The 24,397-nt window shown below is 42.3% G+C and overlaps 1 protein-coding gene across 1 annotated transcript in view; it reads left to right on the plus strand.

Annotated features, from left to right (window-relative positions):
* LOC126248648 (alpha-aminoadipic semialdehyde synthase, mitochondrial) overlaps window positions 1-24,397 on the plus strand; it is a 288,931-nt gene that overhangs the window by 107,868 nt on the left and 156,666 nt on the right. Inside the window, exons 4-6 of the mRNA XM_049949837.1 lie at window positions 3,661-3,837; window positions 5,502-5,654; window positions 8,139-8,364. Coding sequence (XP_049805794.1) covers window positions 3,661-3,837; window positions 5,502-5,654; window positions 8,139-8,364 — 556 coding nt within the window. The remainder of the gene's footprint in view (window positions 1-3,660; window positions 3,838-5,501; window positions 5,655-8,138; window positions 8,365-24,397) is intronic.

The following is a 24,397-nucleotide window of genomic DNA, read 5'->3' on the forward strand; positions in this document are numbered from 1 at the left end:
ATCTTCGGAATCAAATCAAAGTCACAAGTGTGGTGTCACCGCCAGACACCACACTTGCTAGGTGGTAGCTTAAATCGGCCGCGGTCCATTAGTACATGTCGGACCCGCGTGTCGCCACTGTCAGGATCGCAGACCGAGCGCCACCACAAGGCAGGTCTCGAGAGACGTACTAGCACTCGCCCCAGTTGTACGGACGACATTGCTAGCGACTACACGTACGAAGCCTTTCTCTCAATTGCCGAGAGACAGTTAGAATAGCCTTCAGCTAAGTCCATGGCTACGACCTAGCAAGGCGCATTAACCATATTTGGAGAGAGTCGCACTTGTATTATCAAGAGAAATGTACCACAATGAATTAAAGTTAAGTATACGAGAAGCTCCGTTCTTTTCTTTATAGCTTTCATCACGTATCCTGTTTCAGACTTAACGCCAGTCGGCGTGTGTGTACGCGTGCCTTTCGGTTACCCGTCACTGTGGACTGGCTGCCTTGTCAGTCCACTACAACAAGAACTTAAGTCCGGGCAGTATGGTGGATGGTACAGTACTTCCCAGTCCCATCGACTGAACAGAGAAGCAACAGCTTGCGCTGTATACGCCCGCGCATTGTCGTGCAAAATGATGAGTAGGTTGCGCGTGGGCGAGCTCAAAAATGGCTCTGAGCACTATGGGACCTAACTTCTGAGGTCATCAGTCCCCTAGAACTTAGAACCACTTAAACCTAACTAACTTAAGGACATCACACACATCCATGCCCGAGGCAGGATTCGAACCTGCGGCCGTAGCGGTCGTGCGGTTGCAGACTGAAGCGCCTAGAACCGTTCTGCCACAACGGCCGGCCTGTAACGAAACTTGTAATCTTTGTTTCGTCAAAAATATTCATGTCACTCACGAGATCGTTAACGAATTACTGAAGTACTTTTTTTCTGACTTACTGTATCCTCTTTCTAAGAGAGAATAGCAATGTACTCCAGCTACCTGGAAAACATTGTTCAGATATATTTGATTTCATGCTACGTGAGTTACTGACTATCGTACGTTAGGTGTACGTGCCTGTTGGTGAAGCATTCCTTTGCACGAGTATGCCAACTGACTGGAAACCACGTTCTGGTTCCGCACCAGGGACAGTGTGTTGACGTATCCCGGATGTAAGAGACCGAAACCGAAAGCGCACGGTTATCTAAGCAGGTTCAAAATCTGTATCTTCATTGTAGCGTAAATCCTAAAGAGACCAAAGCAGGCCAGAACACGGAAAAAGTAGGTGATATCATTCTATGCATATCTGTATTTCGTTAACATGTATCTCGGATGCGTGTATGCATGTTCAAAAACTGACAGCTTCAATATAAGAATCTGATATACAAATGAGTTCTACTCTTTGAGAATCGAGTAACATATAACTAAATACATTTTCCAAAGCCATTTGTACGATTAAATACAAAAAGGAATTTTGCTTACTTCCACAGAGGTACGGATATATGCTAACATGACCGCCACTGTGTTCCATACATTGTGCATAAACACGCTTGAGACAAGCAATTTACATTTTGCGGATATTTTTCAAGTGACATGGAGAAACTGAACCGCTGATAGCTATATTTTAAGAATCTTGGAGCAAAAATTTACATTACATAACTGCAAGACAATACAATGAGATTCTATGCTGCACGAGCCACTTGGACGTGTATAGTACCCTGAAAATGTATCGTATACATCTCTGTATTTACGTCTGTTGTTTTATGTCAGAATCACTATTGAGGACGCTTTCTGTTTTGTTTATACGAGGAAATCTTTTATAATTCCTCCACAAACAGACATGACAGAGGATATACAGGTTGGTCAGAAACAGCACGAAAAGTTTATGAGGGTAAACAGTCTTTAATGTCGCTGAGCAGCAGTCATACAATAATTTTTAAATGAGCACACCGCCATTTGAATGTACTGTTTTTTATTTAATTACTACCCAGATTTCGGTCTTTTATGATTGAGTTTATGTCGTTAACATATATTGCAGAACATCAAGCTCAAAATTGGCCATAAATTAAGAAACATATTCGCTCCCCACGAAATGCCAGATGTAAGATAATTAAAAACAGGTTTACGTTGGTATATAAAAGATGAACGTATTTCAAGAAAAAAAAGCTTATAAGGATGTTGCTGTGGAGGTCTACATCTACATCAACATGGATACTCTGCGAATCACATTTAAGTGCCTGGCAGTGGGTTCATCGAACCACATTCACAATAATTCTCTATTATTCTACTCTCGAACAGCGCGCGAAAAAAACTAACACCTATATTTTTCCGTGCGAGCTATGATTTCCCTTATTTTATTAATTTGATCATTTATTCCTATGTAGGTCAGCGTCAACAAAATATTTTCGCATTCGGAGGAGAAAGTTGGTGACTGAAATTTCGTGAAAAGATTACGCCGTAACGAAAACTTACGTGATATTAGCCGCTAATTATTTCAGTATAAAATTATTGTCAGTTATAGAGTCTTTAGTTTAGTTTGCAGTTTATTTTTCATTGCGTTCTGCGTATTACTTGTCATCCTTAGATGAACTAAATACAATTAATCCAATGTCATCATTTCACTGGGCATTGCAGAACTCTCTTTAGGAATATCAACGAATTAGCTGATCACACTTCAACTTTAATCTGTAATTTATGTTTATCAATTTTCACATTAAGCGAAGGGCAGTATTTAAAGTATATAGCTCTATAGTAATGAACGGAATGAGTAGTATGAAAACTATAATATATTCATGGTATTTGTACACGTGGAGAAATACATACGTCGATATAGCGTTACATTTTAATATTGCGTCTTACCGTGATTTATATTGTTGCTTTGGGGGTTACTCTGATTCACTGGAATAATATCTATAAAAGAGAATGAATACTGAATGACAATTAATTCATGCCTAGAGATGAAACTTTTCAAAAATTTATTATGATCTCATCTTGGTGAACGAAACGGGGAATAAGAAAACTAAGTCTTATTCATGGTACACGCAGAGAAAAATTACGTAATTATGAAATTATATAAGTTGTATAAAAACTTGATGATTGTAGAACCAAGAGGTAGAAGCATATTTAGAAAAATGTGCATGTACCCAAATGTAGATGTGATGCTGAGAACACCAAACACGTATTAAAAACTAAATACACATCTGCTCATTTCAGTCACACTGTTTCACTTGCATCGTGCTAAGTATTTGAAAATTGGAAAAAAAATCGAAGCTTTACTACAAGTTCAAGGAAAAAATATAAAAGTATTAACGTTCACAGACAACCCTGACGTTTTGGTAAAAGAAGGAGACTCTAAGATAGCTGTTAATTTTAACATAAAGGGTAATTGGTGAAGCAATCGATTTGACACTAAACAAAATATAATAAAATGAGGAAGAGCTTGAACGAAATTACCAACGCTATCCAAATTAAAATATCAAACATAGACTGTAAATTTTAATTCTTGTGGTATAGAATATTTTTGTTTTGATAGAAGAGACTGACAATCATAGGCTCTTAAACGGTACAAAGAATCACTTTCTTTATGGGTAATCTCACTCTGATATTTTATCGCCATATTTAGAATATATTTTACTCTTAAAAGTATCTGTATACTAATAAATATATTCTTTCCTTCCATGGAAACAGGCATATGCATCAGCGGGCGCTGTTATTCAAGAAGATATTTCGGAGGCATCCGTGATATTCGGAGTTAAGCAGGTTCCGATTGATCAGCTGCTGCCCAACAAGACGTACTGCCTGTTTTCTCACACAATCAAGGCACAGGAGTCAAACATGCCTCTGCTCGACGCCATATTGGAAAAGGTAGATACAGCAAATAATCTTGTTTCTCGTCTGGTTTTGATCTTAGAGAAGAATACATGAAATGTATTCGCAATTGCGAATATGGACAAGCATCGGCTGTATAATGAAATGACGACAATGAAAATTTGTGCCGAACAGGGACTCACACACGTTTTTCCCGCATATTGCGAGCGTTCGCCTTATCATAAGGCTGTCTGATCACGACTTGCGGCCAGACTCAAAATTCCATATGTCATCAACAATGTGTCTACAACCTGTACTTGTACATCAATTACGTGTTTTCCACTACAGGCGCGATATTTTACTTGAAAGTCGCTTGAACCCGTGTCGGAGGATTAACACGATATTGCAGTGCCTGTGTTATTCCGAATTAGGATGCATTGTTTCTTTGGACATGTATGCAGAATCGTATTAGAAGAGAATTTTCGGCTTAGTCAGGCAACGAGACATAACGTCCAGCCATCACCTAAATATAATATAATAGAGAGTGAAATAAAAACTAGAGAGATGGAAAAAAAGTAAATAAACTGTTTGTTATTTTAAAAGTAATCGCCATAACTGTTGGCACTTTTATCCCACTGTCAGAGAAGACGGTCAGAGCCTTCGTGGAAAAATGTTTGCGGTTGTTTACGGAACAATGATTGTGCTCAAGCGTGCATCTGTTTGCCCGAAGCAAATCGACAGCCCGTATGTGGCCAATGTTGTTTCCACCACGCTTGACAAGTTTTGCAGGGTAGCCCTTACACATCTTGCATACAGTACTGATCTCTCCTCACGCGATTTCCATAGTTTTGGAGCCCTGAAGACAGACATTCGTGGCTGTCGATTTGCTTCGGAAGAAGAGGTGCGAGTCCACGTATTATCGTGGTTCCGTAGGTAATCGCAAACATTTTTCAATGAAGCCACTGACCGTTTAGTCTCACAGAGGGATAAATGTATTAACAACTATGGAAATTCTTAAATTATAAACAGTTTTCTTACTTTTTCCCATCTGTCAAGTGTTCATTTGACTGCCCCTTATGTTTCTTTACATGCATCACAACACTTATTTACTAATGTGTCGCTGTATGTGTCAACACCATATTCAAAACCGGGGTCATAGGTTGGACTCTAAAATTACGAAATGTGTTTACAGTAACTAAACTAGCGTTTTATGTTCAAACGGTTAAAGCCAGACGGGAGAAAATATTGCTGGGCCTCTGCTCTTGCCTGTGGGCAGGAGACTGTAAAATTACGACGTTATTCAGCTGTTTTTTAACTGCCTGATCTTCTTTTTCCTGCTGTTACATTGCTTTACGTTGTACGTTTTGATTATTTGGCATTATTTTATTTTCTTCATTTTTCTAATTTTGGATAAACAATCGGATTTTTGTTGTTGTAATGTTGTGTATCCGATTTCATTCTCTGCTTGTTTATGCAGAATCTTTTAGCTATCAACTACCTTTTAAAAATAATTGATGAGTCTGCACAGTTTTGATATTTCGTCGTCTTATATTCAGTACCACAAGGTTCGAGGTTATAAGACTGAATCTCTTTCTCTAGTATCAGTTTTGATGGTGCTCATTTGAGTGTTTCCTTTTCTACTTATGTACAAGGATTTCATCTACATCTCTGGAACATCATGGAGGAACCAACGGACTATTTCTTCTTATGTTTCGTTTCAGAACATCCGCCTGATTGATTACGAGCGACTGATGGACGAGTCGGGGCAACGAGTGGTGGCGTTCGGCAAATACGCGGGAGTGGCGGGAATGGTCAACATCCTGCACGGGCTGGGCCTAAGGCTGCTCGCGCTCGGACACCACACGCCCTTCATGGTCAGTCTGCTGCATTCTGCCCATTCTGTTCATTTGCTCCTTGCAATGTAGGCTGTTGCGCTCATAAACATCTTTAGGATTCCAAGAATCTTCTTCGTTTGTTTATTTACCTTCGTTGGGTAAGGTATACGCAATACTCAAGTTCTGGCAATTGACTGTAATGTTTCATTATTCACAACACGATTGAAATGGCGGCGCTTAGGCCATTGCCAAGTTCTTACGCAACATAAGCACAGCTGTTAAATGTTCAGTCTTAATAACACGTAATGTAGGAATCAGTGGGCCAAGAACCACAAAATTCACTTCATACACGTTTAAAGATGACCATCGCACAACACATACTAATACACATTTGCGGGCGACGCAAATACTGATCCTCTACACAGGCGCTTCATTTTCTACTCATTCAGAACACAGTCTGAAGTGAACGGGAATTATGCCCTCTGGAATTCTGCTAGTCTTATTTGACCAGTCCTCTTACACTTTCTTGACAACGTCTCGAATATCTCCATGTTTATACAGGATGTCCCAGGAGAAATAGTCAGTACTCAGAGATATTACAGGAAAGCTCAATTGAAGCAAAAAACTTCGTATTGGTGTATGCCCTATTCCGGATGGTTTTCAAAATAGAACACATTTAATATACACTTGTCTTGAGCTAGTTGCACACACTATGTTTCTTATTCACCCATCCTCGTTGATGTTTTATTCTAGGCCAACCTATCTCGTTGCTTTCAGTCTCTTTGCTCGGGATGTACTTCTGCCATTAAACTAACCTGTTGAAAGTATAGCTGTCCATGGTGTGTAGTGATGGAAGTAGTGCGAGGGACTGAGAGTGTGCCGGCCGCGGTGGTCTAGTGGTTCTAGGCGCGCAGCCCGGAACCGCGGGACTGCTACGGTCGCAGGTTCGAATCCCGCCTCGGGCATGGATGTGTGTGATGTCCTTAGGTTAGTTAGGTTTAAGTAGTTCTAAGTTATAGGGGACTGATGACCACAGAAGTTAAGTCCCATAGTGCTCAGAGCCATTTGAACCATTTTGAACTGAGAGTGTATCAGAGAGAATCAGCGGTTAACTGTGTTGATCTACATTTACATGGATACTCTGCAAATCACATTCAAGTGCCTGGCAGAGGGTTCATCGAACCACCTTCACAATTCTCTATTATTCCAATTTCGTATAGCGCACGGAAAGAATGAACAACAACGAGCTCTGATTTCCCTTATTTTATCGTGGTGATCGTTCCTCCCTATGTAGGTCGATGACAACAAAATATTTTCGCATTCGAAGGAGAAAGTTGGTGATTAGAATTTCGTGAGAAGATTCCGTCGCAACGAAAAACGCCTTTCTTTATTTTGTAAAATGAATTTTGTAATGTTCATTAAGTGTTGTTCATGAGTAAATCTGACAATGTATTGAATAACACAGAGAATAAATAACAATATTTATCAGATATGTTATATCTCGGAAACCATTTGTAATAGGGCATAGGTCCATCTGAAGATTTTTGCTTCAGATGACCTTTCCTGTCATATACCTGAATAGTGACCACTTCTCGTGGGACACCTTCTAGACTGGACCGACATCTTTATTTCTGATTTACGCTAATGCGCAGCTTTGTAAATGCTTACAAGTTCGAGTATTGTATGTAATGTTTGCACTAATATATTTTACGAAATATTTAACAACTGTTGCTATGTTGCAGAAGCACTTGACAATGGCACAAGTGCTGAAATTTCAATCGTACTGTAAGCACTCCCACTTCAGGCCACGAGTGGCCTACCGGGACCATCCGACCGCCGTGTCATCCTCAGAGGAGGATGCGGATAGGAGGGGCGTGGGGTCAGCACACCGCACTCCCGGTCGTTATGATGGTAGTCTTGACCGAAGCCGCTACTATTCGGTCGAGTAGCTCCTCAATTGGTATCACGAGGCTGAGTGCACCCCGAAAAATGGCAACAGCGCACGGAGGCTTGATGGTCACCCATCCAAGAGCCGGCCACGAGCAACAGCGCGTAACTTCGGTGATCTCACGGGAACCGGTGTATCCAATGCGGCAAGGCCGTTGCCCTCAATCGCGTTGTGAATAACAAAACATTACAGTCAACGGCGGAAAGATGATGTCATTAAAAAAATGTATTTTGACTGTGAACCCTAACACAAAGATATTAAAATGAATGCATATTAAAAAAAAAAAAGTCTGTGAGTGACCTGTCGTTCGCGGAACACTGTCCATGAGATCCTCAAATATCCTGTAAAATGCTTCGATTATTATAGAGTTTTTAAATAAAAAAAAGGAATGAGTTTTGGATTTTTACGTGATTTGTTGCCCGAAACCTGCATACACATCAGTTTCCAAACTGCTCGCAGCATAATAAAATTCAGGTAACTCAATCATATGCACTAAAGAGTTGCGAACGCCCTAATACACATACAGTTAAAGATAAAAGTACAAAAGACGTCAGTGGTTAACGCTGTGTCGACAGCATGTGGGCCCAGCGCACAACTACCGCAATTCTTCGATGGCGCGCCAGGCGATCCGCGACGCGGGCTACGAGATCGCGCTGGGGCTGATGCCGCAGTCGATCGGGCCGCTGACGTTCGTGTTCACGGGCAGCGGCAACGTGTCGCAGGGCGGGCAGGAGGTGTTCCAGGAGCTGCCGCACGAGTACGTGCCCCCGGAGATGCTGCCCAAGGTCGCGCGACACGGAGGTAAGCATTGTCTGCGACAGACTACTAACACGTCCAATCGGACTTTGGTACATTTTCAGCAGTTTACAATCGCACCAAAAAGTATCGGCACACGTGCGTATTTATCGTTGCTGGCTACAAACGCCACACCTTCCGGTACACAGCACATGTACGTGCTATCTCTCATACCAGACATTACAATTCTGGCCACAGTGCCTACCATTAACAAAGAAATGCAGTGTTAAGGGCAATCATGTATCTCCTCTGCACACAAAAAGTATTGGCACAGAGCGTGACTTCTCGATATATTGCTGGGTTTTCAGGTACCGGAACGCCATCTGCTGACACAATAGACACTGCGTGTTGTTGACGGCCCAGTCGCTAGTATGTTGCTGTATTGCGCGATAGTGGTCAGCATGGGGCCGAAGAAGAAGGAACATTCAGTGGCGTTGCGTGAGAGAGTGGTATTGCTCCATTCACAAGGGAGAAGCTATCGACAAATTGGAGCAGAGGTGTCAGTTAGCTACACCACGGTACGAACCACCATTAATAAATATAAAGAGACTGGAACAACAACAGTGAATAAGTGTCGTCCTGGACGTCCAAAGTGCTTACAACCCGAGAGCGTCGCCGTATCATCACACTTGCTCGGAAGGAACCTGCTACAAGTCCAGCAACTATTGCTGAGGTTGTTCAGGCAACGTCCGAAAAGACGGTTATTGTTCAAACTATACGAAATGTGTTGAATGAAGCTGACAAGCATGGACGTTCTCCCACGAAAAAGCCATACATATCGGAAATTAACCGGCAGAAACGCCTGCAGAGTGCCAAGGACTACATCAGCAAGCCGATGGAGTTTAGGAACACTGTGATATTTAAGCGACGAATCAAAGTTCAATGTGTTCGGATTTGATGCAAGAAAGAAAGTTTGACGCAAGCCGAATACGCACCTCGACGTCAAACACATGAATTCCACACAGTCAAACACGGTGGGGGCGGTATCATGGTCTGGGGCTGTTTGGCGACGTCCGGCGTTGGAAATCTAGCTGTAATCCACAATGCATCATATGAGATACATCGACGTGTTGCGAGGTAATTTACAAGCTAGTGCACAGACATTGGGCCTTACTGGGGTGTTTCATTTCCAGCAAGACAACGACCCAAAACATACCGCCATGAAAACCCGGGAGTGGTTACTGTACAATGCCCCCAGAAGGGTTCTAACGCCACCTCAGAGCCCTGATTTGAACCCCACTGAGAACCTGTGGGCTCATCTTGACACACAAGCCAGAAAAAGGGGTCTGTCCGATGAAAACGACCTGGAGAAAGTGCTCCTGGAGGAATGGTCGAAAATTACCCCTGATATCACCCGGAATTTAATACAAAGCATTCCTAGGCGTGTACATGCTGTTATAGATGCTAAAGGGATGCACACTAGCTATTAGAAGATGCACATCAATGAAGAAAACGAACACACTGTCCGATTCATACGCGTGTGCGAATACCTTTTTGGATGCAGAAGAGCGATGTTTATTTTCATAACACTGTATGTTACTTTACGGACAGGTGATTTGGACATATTTGTAACCTATGTAATGTAAGGGCGGGTCCACACTGAGCGCGCCGCGCCGTGCTGCGCAGCGCTGCTGCAGCCCGCGCACAGCTGTAGCAGAGAGGAGAGCGCCGTCCGCGCCCCGCCGCGCCGCTCCGAGGTGCGCACTGTGTTCCAGTTGGATCGCGCGCACGGTCTGAAGATGGAGTGAGCGAAGCCCCGTCTAAACTGAGCGCGCGCAAACGCGCCACTCCCTTTGATGTACCGACAACAGCCGGAACACTGCGCGGCGCGGCACGACGCGGCACGACGCGGCGGTTCGTGGTCCACACTGAGCGCGCAGAGCTGCGCAGAGCCGTTTTGCGCAGCGCGGCGCGGCGCGGCGTAGTGCGCTCAGTGTGGACCCGCCTTAAGGTGGCACGTGTCTCGGTTCCGTTCTGAAATATAGGTTTCGTTTAACCTACAACCACAAAATGTAACTGTGCCAATACTTTTTGGTGCGATTGTATATTACATATTCCAAGAAACGTGGAACTGAAGCAGTCTCTGACAACGAGCTTTCGTGATAGAAATGTAGGATGACTGAAAAATATAAGGGTCGGTCAAATGAAATATTTCTGTTACTGATAACTCAGATATACGTATAGTAGTTAACAGTCATTTTCTCAGCATTGCTGGTGAATTAAATAAAAATTTAGTTTCTACAGGGAATCATATAACTCTCTTGGAAAATGCCTTTCTGAGACTGATGCCTGAAATATTCCTCTGTCATGGTGACAAGGGGGAGACTGAGTCAATAATTAAATCACTGAAGACTAAGGACTCTCATGGATATGATGGAGTGCCTAGCAGAATATTAAAGTACTGTGCAGCACATGTTAGCCCCATACTTAGCCATATCTGTAACTTTTCCTTTAAGAATGGTCAGTTTCCTGAACGATCAAAGTACTCAGTAGGAAAGCCGCTTTATAAAAAGGGAGAAAGGGATAATGTAGACAATTTTAGACCTATTTCTATGCGATCATTGTTTGCTAAAGTTATTGAAAAGGCTGTATATGTAAGTATAATTGATCATTTTATATCACATAATCTGCTATCAAATGTACAGTTCGGCTTTAAAAATGGATTAACAACTGAAAATGCTGTATTCTCTTTTCTCTGTGAGGTAGGGGATGGAATAAACGAAAAGTTTCGAACACTAGGCATATTTTTTGATTTAACTAAGGCGTTTCATTGTGTTTATCACATAATATTGCTCCAGAAGTTGGGCTGTTATGGAATACAGGGAGTAGTTCACAATTGGTTCACCTCTTACTTCAACAACAGACAAGAAAAGGTCATTATTCACAGTGTTGAGAATGGCTTTGATGTGGGGTCTGAGTGGGACACAGTCAAATGAGGAGTGCTCCAGGGATAAGCGTCGGGGCCACTCCTGTTCCTTGTTTATATAAATCATATGCCCTCTAGTATTACAGGTATTTCTAAAATATTTCTGTTTGCTGATGACACTACCTTGGTAGTAAAGGATGTTGTGTGCAACATTGACTCTGTTTCAAATAGAGCAGTTCATGACGTAAGTTCATGGATTGCAGAAAATAAACTAACGTTAAATCACAGTAAGATCCAGTTTTACGGATTCTGTCACACAATTCAACAAAACCCGACGTTTTAATTTCACAGAACGGGCATATGATTAGTGAAACTGAAAAGTTCGAATTTATACGTGTTCAGAGAGATAGTTAACTGTCGTGGAAAGCCCACATTCAGGATCTTGTCCAAAGACTTAATGCTGCCATTTTTACTATTCGAACGGTATCTGAAGTAAGTAATCGTCCGACACGAAAATTAGTCTCTTGCTTATTTTTATTCGCTTTTGTCATATGGTATATTTTGGGGTAACTCTTCCCATTCTCAAAGGGCAGCTCGGGCAATAAGTTGTGTAAGTTCGCGAAACTCTTGTCGACCCCGTTCACTAATCTGCATATTCAGGCATTGGCCTCTAAATATACATATTCTTCACTGTCGTTTCTTTTTAACAATATCAGCTTATTCCCAAGAATTAGCAGCTTTAACTCGGTTAACTCTAGGCAGAAATCCAATCTGCATTTGGGTCGCACTTGTACAGAAAGGTGTACAGCATACTGCTGCATCCATTTTCAATAAGCTACCAAAAAGAATTAAAAATCTTAACAGTAATCAACACGCTTTCAAACCGAAACTGAAGAGTTTCCTCATGGGGTCACTCCTATTCTTTAGAGGAGTTCCTTGAAAAATTAAGATGATTCCTATGTTATATTGTTGACTGCGTTTATTTAAACTTATGGCTTGACTTCTTTTGGGATTCATAAACATTTTATCTGTTGTTACTTTTATGTAGTAATTTCATGACGTTGGAGATTTGCTCCTCAATTTGGTCCTGCGGAACTAGACGTGTAAATAAATAAAATGGAAACCGAATACACATCACAACGGGACCATGGAATGGTTCCATTCAACAGTAATCACCACAAGCACTAAGACATTTATTTCACTGGGAGAACGAGACGAGCAATTGCTGTTTCGTACGAAGCGGTTGAACGCCGACAGATTCACAACCGCAACCAATTTTGCACTTCCTCGTTCGATTGAAACAGAAGTCCACGCATGCCCTTCGTCGGGTTGCCAAAGATGTGAAAATCACACGGTGAAAGATCCGGGCTGTACGGAGGCTGTTTCAGTGTTTCTCAGCTAAACCGTTGGAGCGTAGCCTTCGTCCGATAGGCAGTGTGGAGGCGGACGTTATCGTACATCGGGATGATTCTGTCCGATAGTATTCCGACAGCCCGAGGGCAAACGCCAAAGCTAACAGTAGAAGCATCTCACATATCTCCCGCCAAAGAAATCCAAAGCTGTTCACATAAGTAAGTTCATGATTAGATTCTTTGACTGAAGGGGACTCCTGCTCGTTGAGTCCCTCGAGCATGGAACCACAATCAATGCACAGTGCTATGGAGACAGTTTGCAGAAACTGCGACACGCCATAAAGTCAAAACGCACAAGAATGTTGTTTGACAGAATCATTCTGTTGCACGATTACGCCCGCCCCCATACTGCCATTCGGACGAAGGCCACACTTCGGTGATTTGGTTGGGAAACATTGCAACGTCCTCCGTTCAGCCCGAATCCTTCGCCGCGTGATTTTCACATCTTTGGCGTCCTGAAGAAAGACATGCGTCGACGTCGCTTTCAATCGGACGAGGAAGTGCAAGAGTCTGTGTGCTTCTGGATCCATCAGCAGAATTGAACTTCTCGTCTCCCAGTGGGATAAACGTCTTAACGTGTGTGGTAATTACATTTGAAAGGAACCATTCCACGGTCCCATTGTGGCGGGTGTTCGGTTACTGCCTCTTATACATATACAAACTTTGAGGACAACAAATAAGTTTACATAGACATATGCCCAAAAAGCTTTGGTTTTTTAATGGCACATTAATGAAAATTTATGTTCAACACAAATTTATTTTCATCTTTTCCAAACGTTGCCTCGATTGCGAACAAACCGTGGAGACAAGCAACAGATTGGCAGTACATGCATCTGTCGAATCATGCATTACTGCACACTTTCAGATACCCCCTGATGGCACCGAATGCTTTCGCGGGCTTCCATGACACGTCGATGAAGAGCTCCTGCATCCTGGTTGTCTGATGCATAAATCAACTGTTAAAGGTGCCCCCAAAGGTAAAAATCCGAAGGTCTGAAGTCGGGAGAACGTGCAGGCCATGGAAATGTTCCTCCTCTACCTATCCATTTGGGAAAATCAGTAGAACTAGCCAGACAGTCACCTACAATTCCAGCCCACGCTTTAATCTTAAGCTGATGCAAATGTCTAGCTTGAACTGTAGCACTAGGATTCAAATTAGCCGATACGTGTTGTTTGTGGAGATTTGTTATTTCATCTCTTCCAAACGTTGAATCGTCTGTAAACAATACTGACTGACAAACAACCGATTGGTAGTACTTCCAACAAACCATCGTCAAAACTCCTCTCATGGTAGGTGATCGGAAGGCGAAAGTCCCTGCTCGCTTAGAAGACAATGTGGATGCATGACCTTGTTGTGAAGTATCATCTTTCTGAACTTTGACGTGTACCACATTCCAGGGTAACTTGTCCCTTGTTGAAGCCAGGATCGACGTTTTCTTCCTGGTTAGGTGTAATAGCAAGTCTTGTCATTCCTCGATCAATAGCCTACAATGTTACAATCCATTCTCAGTAACGCGACGATAAATAGCAGCAAAGGCTGGATGACCTGGTTGGAAATACCATCTCATACAGATGTGCAACCTCGCATCCTTTATCATTCGCTCGGACTACATAAAAATCATGTCTACCTGCTCCCGAAATGACTATCCTGCCATGGTTGAACGAAACACTTTCAGTTGACTCAGAACATGCACGCAATTAAAACGTTGGAGACTAACTAATGACAAATGCAAACAAGTCTCCATGGCACAATATCACAGTATGGAAAACAATGGATACACTGGGACAAAGCCGTCTATGAATGAATGAAATTAAGGTGTTGGGTTGTAACTGGAAAATTCATTAATAACTAGAAACCGAAAGTTTCCAGACACATGTTTAGGTGAAAGTTTTTGTTTTTTGGTGTAAGGAATCTGTTTGCAAATGGTTCAAATGGCTCTGAGCACTATGGGATATAACATCTGAGGTCATCAGTCCCATATAACTTAGAACTACTTAAACCTAACAAACCTAAGGACATCACACACAACCATGCCCTAGGCAGGATTCGAACCTGCGACCGTAGCGGTCGGGCGGTTCCAGACTGAAGCGCCTAGAACCGCTCGGCCACACCGGCCGGCAATCTGTTTGCAAAAGTATTTTTGAATCATTCTGTTCATAAAGAAGAATTTAATTTAGACTAGTGCAATGGGAAACCTTTAGTTTCTTTCCTAAACAATAATCGCTTATATAGATCAAGTGAAAGTGTGTGAGAGTTCTTCCACGCTAGTGCAATGGTCGGGATACTTATATTTTCTCAGTCAGCTTACATTACAGCCTCTATGACGTCAGAATTATCTATTATAGTTTTGCCACTCAGGAACTCCTCCAACTTAAAAAAAAAGAGTGAGTGATGAAGACACATATGCCAAACATGGCCAGGTAACCCGCTGAAACATGCGCTATTGGTTCGCTGACAATCCCCGTTGGATTCGTCAGGTGGCACATCAGAGTCCATCAAGTGTAAACATGTGGTGTGGGGTAGTGGACCATCAGCTCATAGACCCATTTTTCATAGACGGAACACTGAACGCGCACAATTATTGCAGCCGCCTAAGAGACTATCTTCCACGTATGCTAGAAGACGTTCCTCCGCAGACTGGAAGCAACCTATGGTACCAATATGATGGCTATTCAGCCCGTAGTGTGCGAAGTACTACAGTATGTATTCACGAATTGTTTCCAAATTGGTGGATTGGACGCAAAGGACCTGTACCTTGGCTGGCGCATTCCTCGGATTGTACACCTATAAACTTTTTTCTGTGGGGAAAGCTGAATGGCGCTGTCTACAAGGACATACCAACAGCACCAGATGATATGCAGCTACGTATTACTGCAGCCTACTCGGACATCTCCTCTAAAATGTTAGCACGGGTGCAGCAATCGTTCCATACCTAGCTGGAAGCATGTATTGCGACTGATGGTGGTCATTTTAAACACGAACTGTGATGGTCAGTTGTCTCGTTACTAGTCAGAATCCACATAATGCAAAAAAACGCCACTGAAATTCTGATTTACTCTACTTTTACACTACTGGCCATTAAAATTGCTACACCACGAAGATGACGTGCTACAGACACGAAATTTAATCGACAGGAAGAAGATGCTGTGATATGCAAATGATTAGCTTTTCAGAGCATTCACACAAGGTTGGCGCCGGTGGCGACACCTACAACGTGCTGACATGAGTAGCGTTTGCAACCGATATCGCATACACAAACAGCAGTTGACCGGCGTTGCCTGGTGAAACGTTGTTGTGATGCCTCGTGTAAGGAGGAGAAACGCGTACCACCACGTTTGCCGCTCGCGTTGGTCGACATCCAATGACTGTTAACAGAATATAGAATCGGTGGGTTCAGGAGGGTAATACGGAACGCCGTGCTGGATCCCAACGGCCTCGTATCACTAGCAGTCGAGATGACAGGCATCTTATCCGCATAGCTGTAACGGATCGTGCAGCCACGCCTCGATCCCTGAGTCAACAGATGGGGACGTTTGCAAGACAACAACCATCTGCACGAACAGTTCGACGTTTGCAGCAGCATGGACTATCAGCTCGGAGACCATGGCTGCGGTTACCCTTGACTCTGCATCACAGGCAGGAGTGCCTGCGATGGTGTACTCAACGACGAACCTTGGTGCACGAATGGCAAAACGTCATTTTTTTGGATGAATCCAGGTTCTGTTTACAGCATCATGATGGTCGCATCCGTGTTTGGCGACATCGCGGTGAACGCACATTGGAAGCGTGTATTCGTCAGCGCCATACTGGCTTATCACCCGGCGTGATGGTATGGGGTGCCATTGGTTACACGTCTCGCTCACCTCTTGTTCGCACTGACGGCACTTTGAACAGTGGACGTTACATTTCAGATGTGTTACGACCCGTGGCTCTACCCTTCATTAGATCCCAGCGATACCCTTCATTTCAGCAGGATAATGCATACCGCATGTTGCAGGTCCTGTACGGGCCTTTGTGGATACAGAAAATGTTCGACTGCTGCACTGGCCAGCACATTCTCCAGATCTCTCACCAGTTGAAAACGTCTGGTCAATGGTGACCGAGCAACTGACTCGTCACAATACGCCAGTCACTACTCTTGATGAACTGTGGTATCGTGTTGAAGCTGCATGGGCAGCTGTACCTGTACACGCCATCCAAGCTGTGTTTGACTCAATGCCCAGGGGTATCAAGGCCGTTATTACGGCCAGAGGTGGTTTTTCTGGATACTGATTTCTCAGCATCTATGCACCCAAATTGCGTGAAAATGCAATCGCATGTCAGTTCTAGTATATTTGTCCAATGAATACCCGTTTATCGTTTGCATTTCTTCTTGGTGTAGCAATTTTAATGGCCAGTAGTGTAGTCTGTTAATGTCAACAGGCATTGTTCTATTTAAAAGTGTATGTTTGCACAAAAAATATACTTTCTAAGTATTATAACAATCTGCTTATTGGCTAACAATTCGAACCCCTGACTACCAATCCATTCTGTGAAAAGCGCACATCAATTGCACTTTCCATTTCTGCAATACTTGTGATGCAAGTTTTAGGTGACGCACCCTGTATATGGTTCATACTGTGGCAGAAAATTTCGGCAGCATTGAGGAAACAATTATCTGGTGTTCATACTGACTGAGACATAGTAACAAAAATATATGAACTGTACAAACGACAACTTCTGTGAGAATTCGAAAACATAGGAAGAATAGCAAGAATGACCGTATACTGTGATGGGGTGTGAGACAATGTACCAGCAATGAGATTACGAACACACGGAAGACACGTAGGCCCAGCAGAACCCTCGAGAATGCCGTCGTTAGCTTGTTGTACCACAAAATGTAGTTAGGTTAGGTTAGTGTTGTTTTAACGTCTCGTCGACAACGAGGTCATTAGAGACGGAGCGCAAGCTCGGGTTAGGGAAGGATGGGGAAGGAAATCGGCCGTGCCCTTTCAAAGGAACCATCCCGGCATTTGCCTGAAACGATTTAGGGAAATCACGGAAAACGTAAATCAGGATGGCTGGAGACGGGATTGAACCGTCGTCCTCCCGAATGCGAGTCCAGTGTGCTAACCACTGCGCCACCTCGCTCGGTCACAAAATGTAGTATTTTCGGTATTTAGCATCCCGCATGTCGAGTTGCATAGTGGGCAAACGCCACGTATGATGTTCTTGAGAATCATTCGTCACAACATACGATCAGAGGGAGCAGTCTGATCAGTAACCACTGCATCAGTACCACGAGTTACTGTCCTTCCCACAGACGACCACAAAGGCCGTATTTCAGTAGGACATGACCCAGCAATGTGTGAACCCGATGGTTTACGATTACAAGATTAGTGAAGAGCATCTTGAACACGTCACATCATATCGGTATTTATGGGTAATACTAAGAAGTTGTAGAAAATGAAACGATCATCAAAATCAACATTAGAGAGTGTGGATGGAAGACTTAGATATCTTAGAAGGATTTATGAGAAAGTGCAGTGTGTCTGTGAAGCAAATCACATACAAAACGTTAGTGGGACCAGTTCTAGGATATTGTTCCAGCTCTTGCAGTCCTAACAGGACAATAGACATGGAACGTAGTCAATGACGCGCTGCTAGGTATAGCTCGGTATTGCCCACACAAAAGTGCAATATAGATGCTCGGGAAACTTAAATGGAGATACTTCGAATAAAAATGACTTACCTCTCGCGAAGACCTCTTAGATAAATTTAGAAAACTTATATTAGATTATCTGTATTCAAAGAAGACTGTGCACCCAGTATATAGACTGCCACTTTTCCTTCGCTCAGTACGCCATGCCCTTACAGTGGCTTGTAAAGAATTTATGTGTAAGGGCGACGATTTGCCGCTCTTCCCTCGTCTACAAGTTCACCTAAAATGTCGTCCATCTGACGCGCCTGGGTTAGCGTTGATCATCAGAGTCTATAGCAACCACTGTGACACAAACTACATGACGGGAGATTTTGCAGGAACGTAACCCAGACGTTTTTGATTTCATGCTACGATATTTAATTACTCTGACTGCATGGTGCTGTGGCGCGATATGCTGAATTCTCGAATTCAGAAAGTGTATAGAGTCTGGAAATGCTAATCATTTGTGTGAAATCTAAGGTATAAAGTTCCTTTCAGGCGCCTGACATTTTCACCTCAAATTACTTTTGACCCGTTGAAGACATTTGTAATCTGTTTTCTTCTTGACAGACTCAAGAAACAAACAGCAATCCTCTCTCGCAACTTCATTACTAACCGAGATACAGGCATCCATACTTCTTTTTTTTAAATGGTAATAAGCTATTTTTGCTGCCCGAGCGGCAGATTGCGATGAGACAAATTCAAAGGTACAATTCTTTTGAAAACAAAAAAATCACGAAGTGTAAATGCAGTGAATATAGGGATTTTTGTGCTGTTGTTTCGGCTGTTGAATGGTCCGCAACCCTGAAGTTTACGCCACTCTCTATGGAAACTTCCGCCAACGAGAACCTGTAGCTCCTCCTCTAGATTGTCGCACAGATGACAAAATGGTAGATATCGAAATAGATGACAGAGGGATAGAAAAACAATTAAAATCGCTCAAAACAGGAAAGGCCGCTGGACCTGATGGGATAAGAGTTCGATTTTACACAGAGTACGCGAAGGAACTTTCCCCCTTTCTTGCAGCGGTGTGCCGTAGGTTTCTAGAAGAGCGTAGCGTTCCAAAAGATTGGAAAAGGGGACAGGTCATCCCCGTTTTCAAGAAGGGACGTCGAACAGATGTGCAGAACTATAGACCTATATCTCTAACGTCGATCAGTTGCAGAATTTTGGAACACGTATTATGTTCGAGTAAACTGAATTTTCTGGAGACCAGAAATCTACTCTGTAGGAATCAGCATGGGTTTCGAAAATGACGATCGTGTGAAACCCAGCTCGCATTATTTCCCAGTTCTGTGTTACTCTTCAGGGGAGTTATCTGAAGTCAACTGTTTGATGCAGTTCCCACTGTCGTTTAATGAACAAAGTAAGAGCATATGGACTATGAGACCAATTGTGTGATTGGATTGAAGAGTTCCTAGATAACAGAACGCTGCATGTCATTCTCAATGGAGAGAAGTCTTCCGAAGTAAGAGTGATTTCAGGTGTGCCGCAGGGGAGTGTCGTAGGACCGTTGCTATTCACAATATATATGTAACTGACCTTGTGGATAACATCGGAAGTCACTGAGGCTTTTTGCGAATGATGCTGTTGTATATCGAGAGGTTGTAACAATGGGAACTTGTACTGAAATGCAGGGGGATCTGCAGCGAATTGACGCATGGTGTAGGGAATGGCAATTGAATCTCAATGTAGACAAGTGTAATGTGCTGTGAATACATAGAAAGAAATATCCTTTTTCATTTAGCTACAATATAGCAGGTCAGCAACAGGAAGCAGTTAATTTCATAAATTATCTGGGAGTAGGCATTAGGAGTGATTTAAAATGGAATCACCATATAAAATTAATCGTCGGTAAAGCAGATGCCAGACTGAGATTCATTGGAAGAATCCTAAGGAAATGCAGTCCGCAAACAAAGGAAGTAGGTTGCAGTACACTTGTTCGCCCACTGTTTGAATACTGCTCACCAGTGTGGGATCCGTACCAGATAGAGTTCATAAAAGAAATAGAGAAGATCCAACGGAGAGCAGTGCGCTTCGTTACAGGTTCATTTAGTAATCGCGAAAGCGTTACGAAGATGACAGATAAACTCCAGTGGAAGACTCTGTAAGAGAGACGCTCAGTAGCTCGGTACGGGCTTTTGTTGAAGTTTCGAGAACTTACCTTCACCGAGGAGTCAAGCAGTATATTGCTCCCTCCTACGTATATCTCGCGGAGAGACCATGAGGATAAAATCAAAGAGATTAGAGCTCACACAGAGGCATACCGACAATCTTTTTTTCCACGAACAATACGACACTGGAACAGAAGGGAGAAGCGATAGAGGTACTAAGGGTACCCTCCGCCACACACCGTCAGGTGGCTTGCGGAGTATGGATGTAGATGTAGATGTAGAGGTAATTGATACGTGATGTTTACGCTAGTCTCAACGAAAATCTGTGTCATCCAGACAAGAGCCACGTCGTCAATTCTGTGTTGCTCTTCAGGGGGGTTATCTGAAGTCAGTGTCTGCATAGACCAGGTTTTTTATGAGGATTGCTGCACTTCATTTAAAATTTATTGCTTGTAAAACATCTGCAGAGTCGAATAGTTGGTAACGTTTGAACCATTTTCAGAAGTACAGTGCAATGAAGAATTGGTTGACAGGCTCTTAATTTTTGGCAAGTGTCAACAAAATGCATCAAGACCAACAGAGATCCATATAGAATGGTTCCCAGGCAGACACTGTCCAACTTGTCCCTCTTTCTTGAATACCCTCAAAAGACTGCGCGAGACTGGAAAATTTATCCCAAGAAAACGTATACGAAGGAAGACTGCCACCAACGAAGCTGTAGGAGTGACGATAGTTGTAGTTGCTGCAATAAATCCGCACACTAGTTCTCGACAATCTGAATGTGTTGTGTGGCATAATCGGATAGCACATGATCGGCCTTATTTCGTTGAAAAGGGAAATGTTTACATATTTTTCGAAATACTTTACCCTTGTTATTAGGAAATATGCACTGAGAACTCGTCAAGTGACATAGTTCCTACACGATGGATGTATTCCCATAAATCATCAGTATCAAGAGATGCATTAAACCGCTTATTTCCAAATCCGTGGGTGGAAAGGTGAATTCCTATTCAGAGAACGATCGCTTAATCTGACGCCGTTAGTCATCCTCCTCTAGGGTCATGTAAAGCATGTGATCTCCAACGAGATTCCAAAATCTGGGGACGACATGTCAGAGCGAATTACTGCTGCGTATAAAGCTATCACTCCAGATGTTGTAACTGCAGTGAGTTTATCAGTGATGCAGCGTGTACAAAGTGTCGTGATGCAAATGGTCCCGCGTTGAACATATTCTTTAAAAAAAATCACCGACAGAAATGTGACACCTGATAATAATGCCTTTCTTTCAATCTTTGGGTTCATTTATTTCATGTACAATTTTAATGTACAGTTTTTTTACTGGTGCACATGTGTAAAGAAACCAGGAAGAAATAATTTGAGGCCGGCCGAAGTGGCCGCGCGGTTCTGGCGCTGCAGTCTGGAACCGCGAGACCGCTACGGTCGCAGGTTCGAATCCTGCCTCGGGCATGGATGTGTGTGATGTCCTTAGGTTAGTTAGGTTTAACTAGTTCTAAGTTCTAGGGGACTAATGACCTCAGCAGTTGAGTCCCATAGTGCTCAGAGCCATTTGAACCAACCAAATAATTTGATTTTAATGTATGATAATAGATTTTATCGTGCAAATTGCAATAATTTTGTCACTAAGAAACATTCCTTTGCGAGCATGAGATGATGTAATTCATTTCTCACCATTTATTCAACACTGTGGATGGTAAAAAAAGTTAATTGTCTCATGTTATTGCCAGATAAATGATTGCCCAGCAATATAACATTTTATTTGGTGCGAAACATGTTTAAACCTTTGTAAAGTATAAAACAGTGGTAGTCAAACAGCGGCCCACGGTATCCATGCGGTTCGAATCAAGTATTCGTGCGGCCAACGGTTCTCAGTTGTATTTTATAATAATAATCATCGGAATCTCCTTACTTGCCGTCACATACAAGATATTATCAGCTTGTCTTCTTGAAAGAACACAAAAACTGCTAGAACCCAAAATCTCAGATTTCCAAGCTGGTTTCAGACCAAACAGATCATGTCCAGAACAAATTTTAAACTTGAAATTGATTACAAGGATGAGACAAATGCGAAGGAAGCCTACAGTATATGTCTTTGTCGACTTTAAAAAGGCATATGATTCAATTCACAGACCCACACTATTTAAAATTCTTGAAGAACAAGGACTGGATAAGAAGACACGGAACATCATAGAGCAGACATTAACAAATACAAAATGCAAAGTGAAATTCATGGGAAAACTTTCAAAATCATTTGAGATAAAAACTGGGGTTAGACAAGGTGATGGATTATCACCTCTGTTATTTAACTTAGTTCTGGATAGAGTCATGGCAGAATGGGAAAAAGAACTCAAAAAAGAAAAGTACTGGAAACCAATATCACTGGGAACCAAAAAAGATGACCTACAAATCCCCTACTTAGCCTACGCAGACGATCTTGCAATAATGGCAGATTCTAGTGAAATGGCAGTCAAACAGATAGAAACCTTAAAAGAGTGTGCAGGAAAAGTTGGCCTACAAATATCTTTTGAGAAAACGGTGTTTACAACAACAAATCTAGAAATTTCTAAGTTACAAACCAAATATGGAGAAATTAAGAGGGTACCATACTTTAAATATTTAGGAGAGATAATTTCTGAAAAATACTCACAACAAGAAAGAATATTAAAAGCTCGTAGGGGTCTAGGGCTGGTCCAAAACATTTACAATAAAAAATGTCTATCTATAAATACAAAAATTAAACATTATAAGTCGGTAATTAAACCAATAATGCTATATGCCAGCGAAACCTTGACACTTAAAAGGAAAACATATATGGAAAACCTGAAGAAAGAGGAAAGGAAAATCATTAGGAAAATTCTGGGACCAAGATGGACCAAAGAGGGGTATAGATTACAGAAAAATTCTAAAATTGAAGAATATTCTAACATAGAGATAGACATGAGGAAGAGGCGTCTAAAATTCTATGGCCACATAATGAGACTTCCGATCACAGACTTACAAAAAAAAATAGTAAGATACGTAGCATCCCTTGTTAATGGAGGAGAATGGATCAAAAATGTAAAGAAAGATCTGGAATTAGCCAACATTACTACTGAAGACATGAACAAAAGAAACAATTTCAAACTTAAAGTTGACAAATGGGAGGTCAAACCAGAGACAAAAGCGCCGAGAACTGGAACAAAATGGAGCGAAGAAAGAAAAGCTGAATTCTCGCAAAGAATGAAGACCTGGTGGGCAAACAAGAAGAATAAGAAGCCCCAGAAGTGAACCATCTTTACTTAGCGTCTTCCATGTTGGGAGCTTTACGACTAATAATAATAATAATAATAATAATAATCATCGTTAATTGTACTACTCCTAATTTATTCAAAGGAAGTCATAATTTATAGGTTACCAAATTAAGTATAAAAGTCCTGTTTTATGTACTACAGGGATCGTAAATTTTGCGAGTGTTTAGTTATCTGGGGTTGAAAGTATCGTTTCCCTCTCATTAACAAAGAAAAATACTTACAGAAACAGCGATAATTTAGGATGCGCTTAATTTTAGTTGGTACTGGTGAATTCAGCCTTGAGCTATGTAAAGTTGACAGCTTACCTCAGTGGCAGTGGATAAGTAGCGCGGCCACTGAGGGATTAGAGGATGTGATGTTTCGTTGTTTGTCTTCCGGTGATGATAACTCAGGGGCGAGTGTGCCTCTTACCGATCAGCTGCTATGGTCTAAATTTCAAACAGAAGAAATATGGATTCCTCAATGCGCATTACAGAGACGGTAATCTTCATATGCGGTTCATATTTGTATCAAGAACAGCCCGGAACCGCGCGACTGCTACGGTCGCAGGTTCGAATCCTGCCTCGGGCATGGATGTGTGTGATGACCTTAGGTTAGTTAGGTTTCAGTAATTCTACGTTCTAGGGAACCGATGATCTCAGATGTTAAGTCCCATAGT

This window comes from Schistocerca nitens, chromosome 3 (genome assembly GCF_023898315.1).
Source record: "Schistocerca nitens isolate TAMUIC-IGC-003100 chromosome 3, iqSchNite1.1, whole genome shotgun sequence".
NCBI lineage: Eukaryota > Metazoa > Arthropoda > Insecta > Orthoptera > Acrididae > Schistocerca > Schistocerca nitens.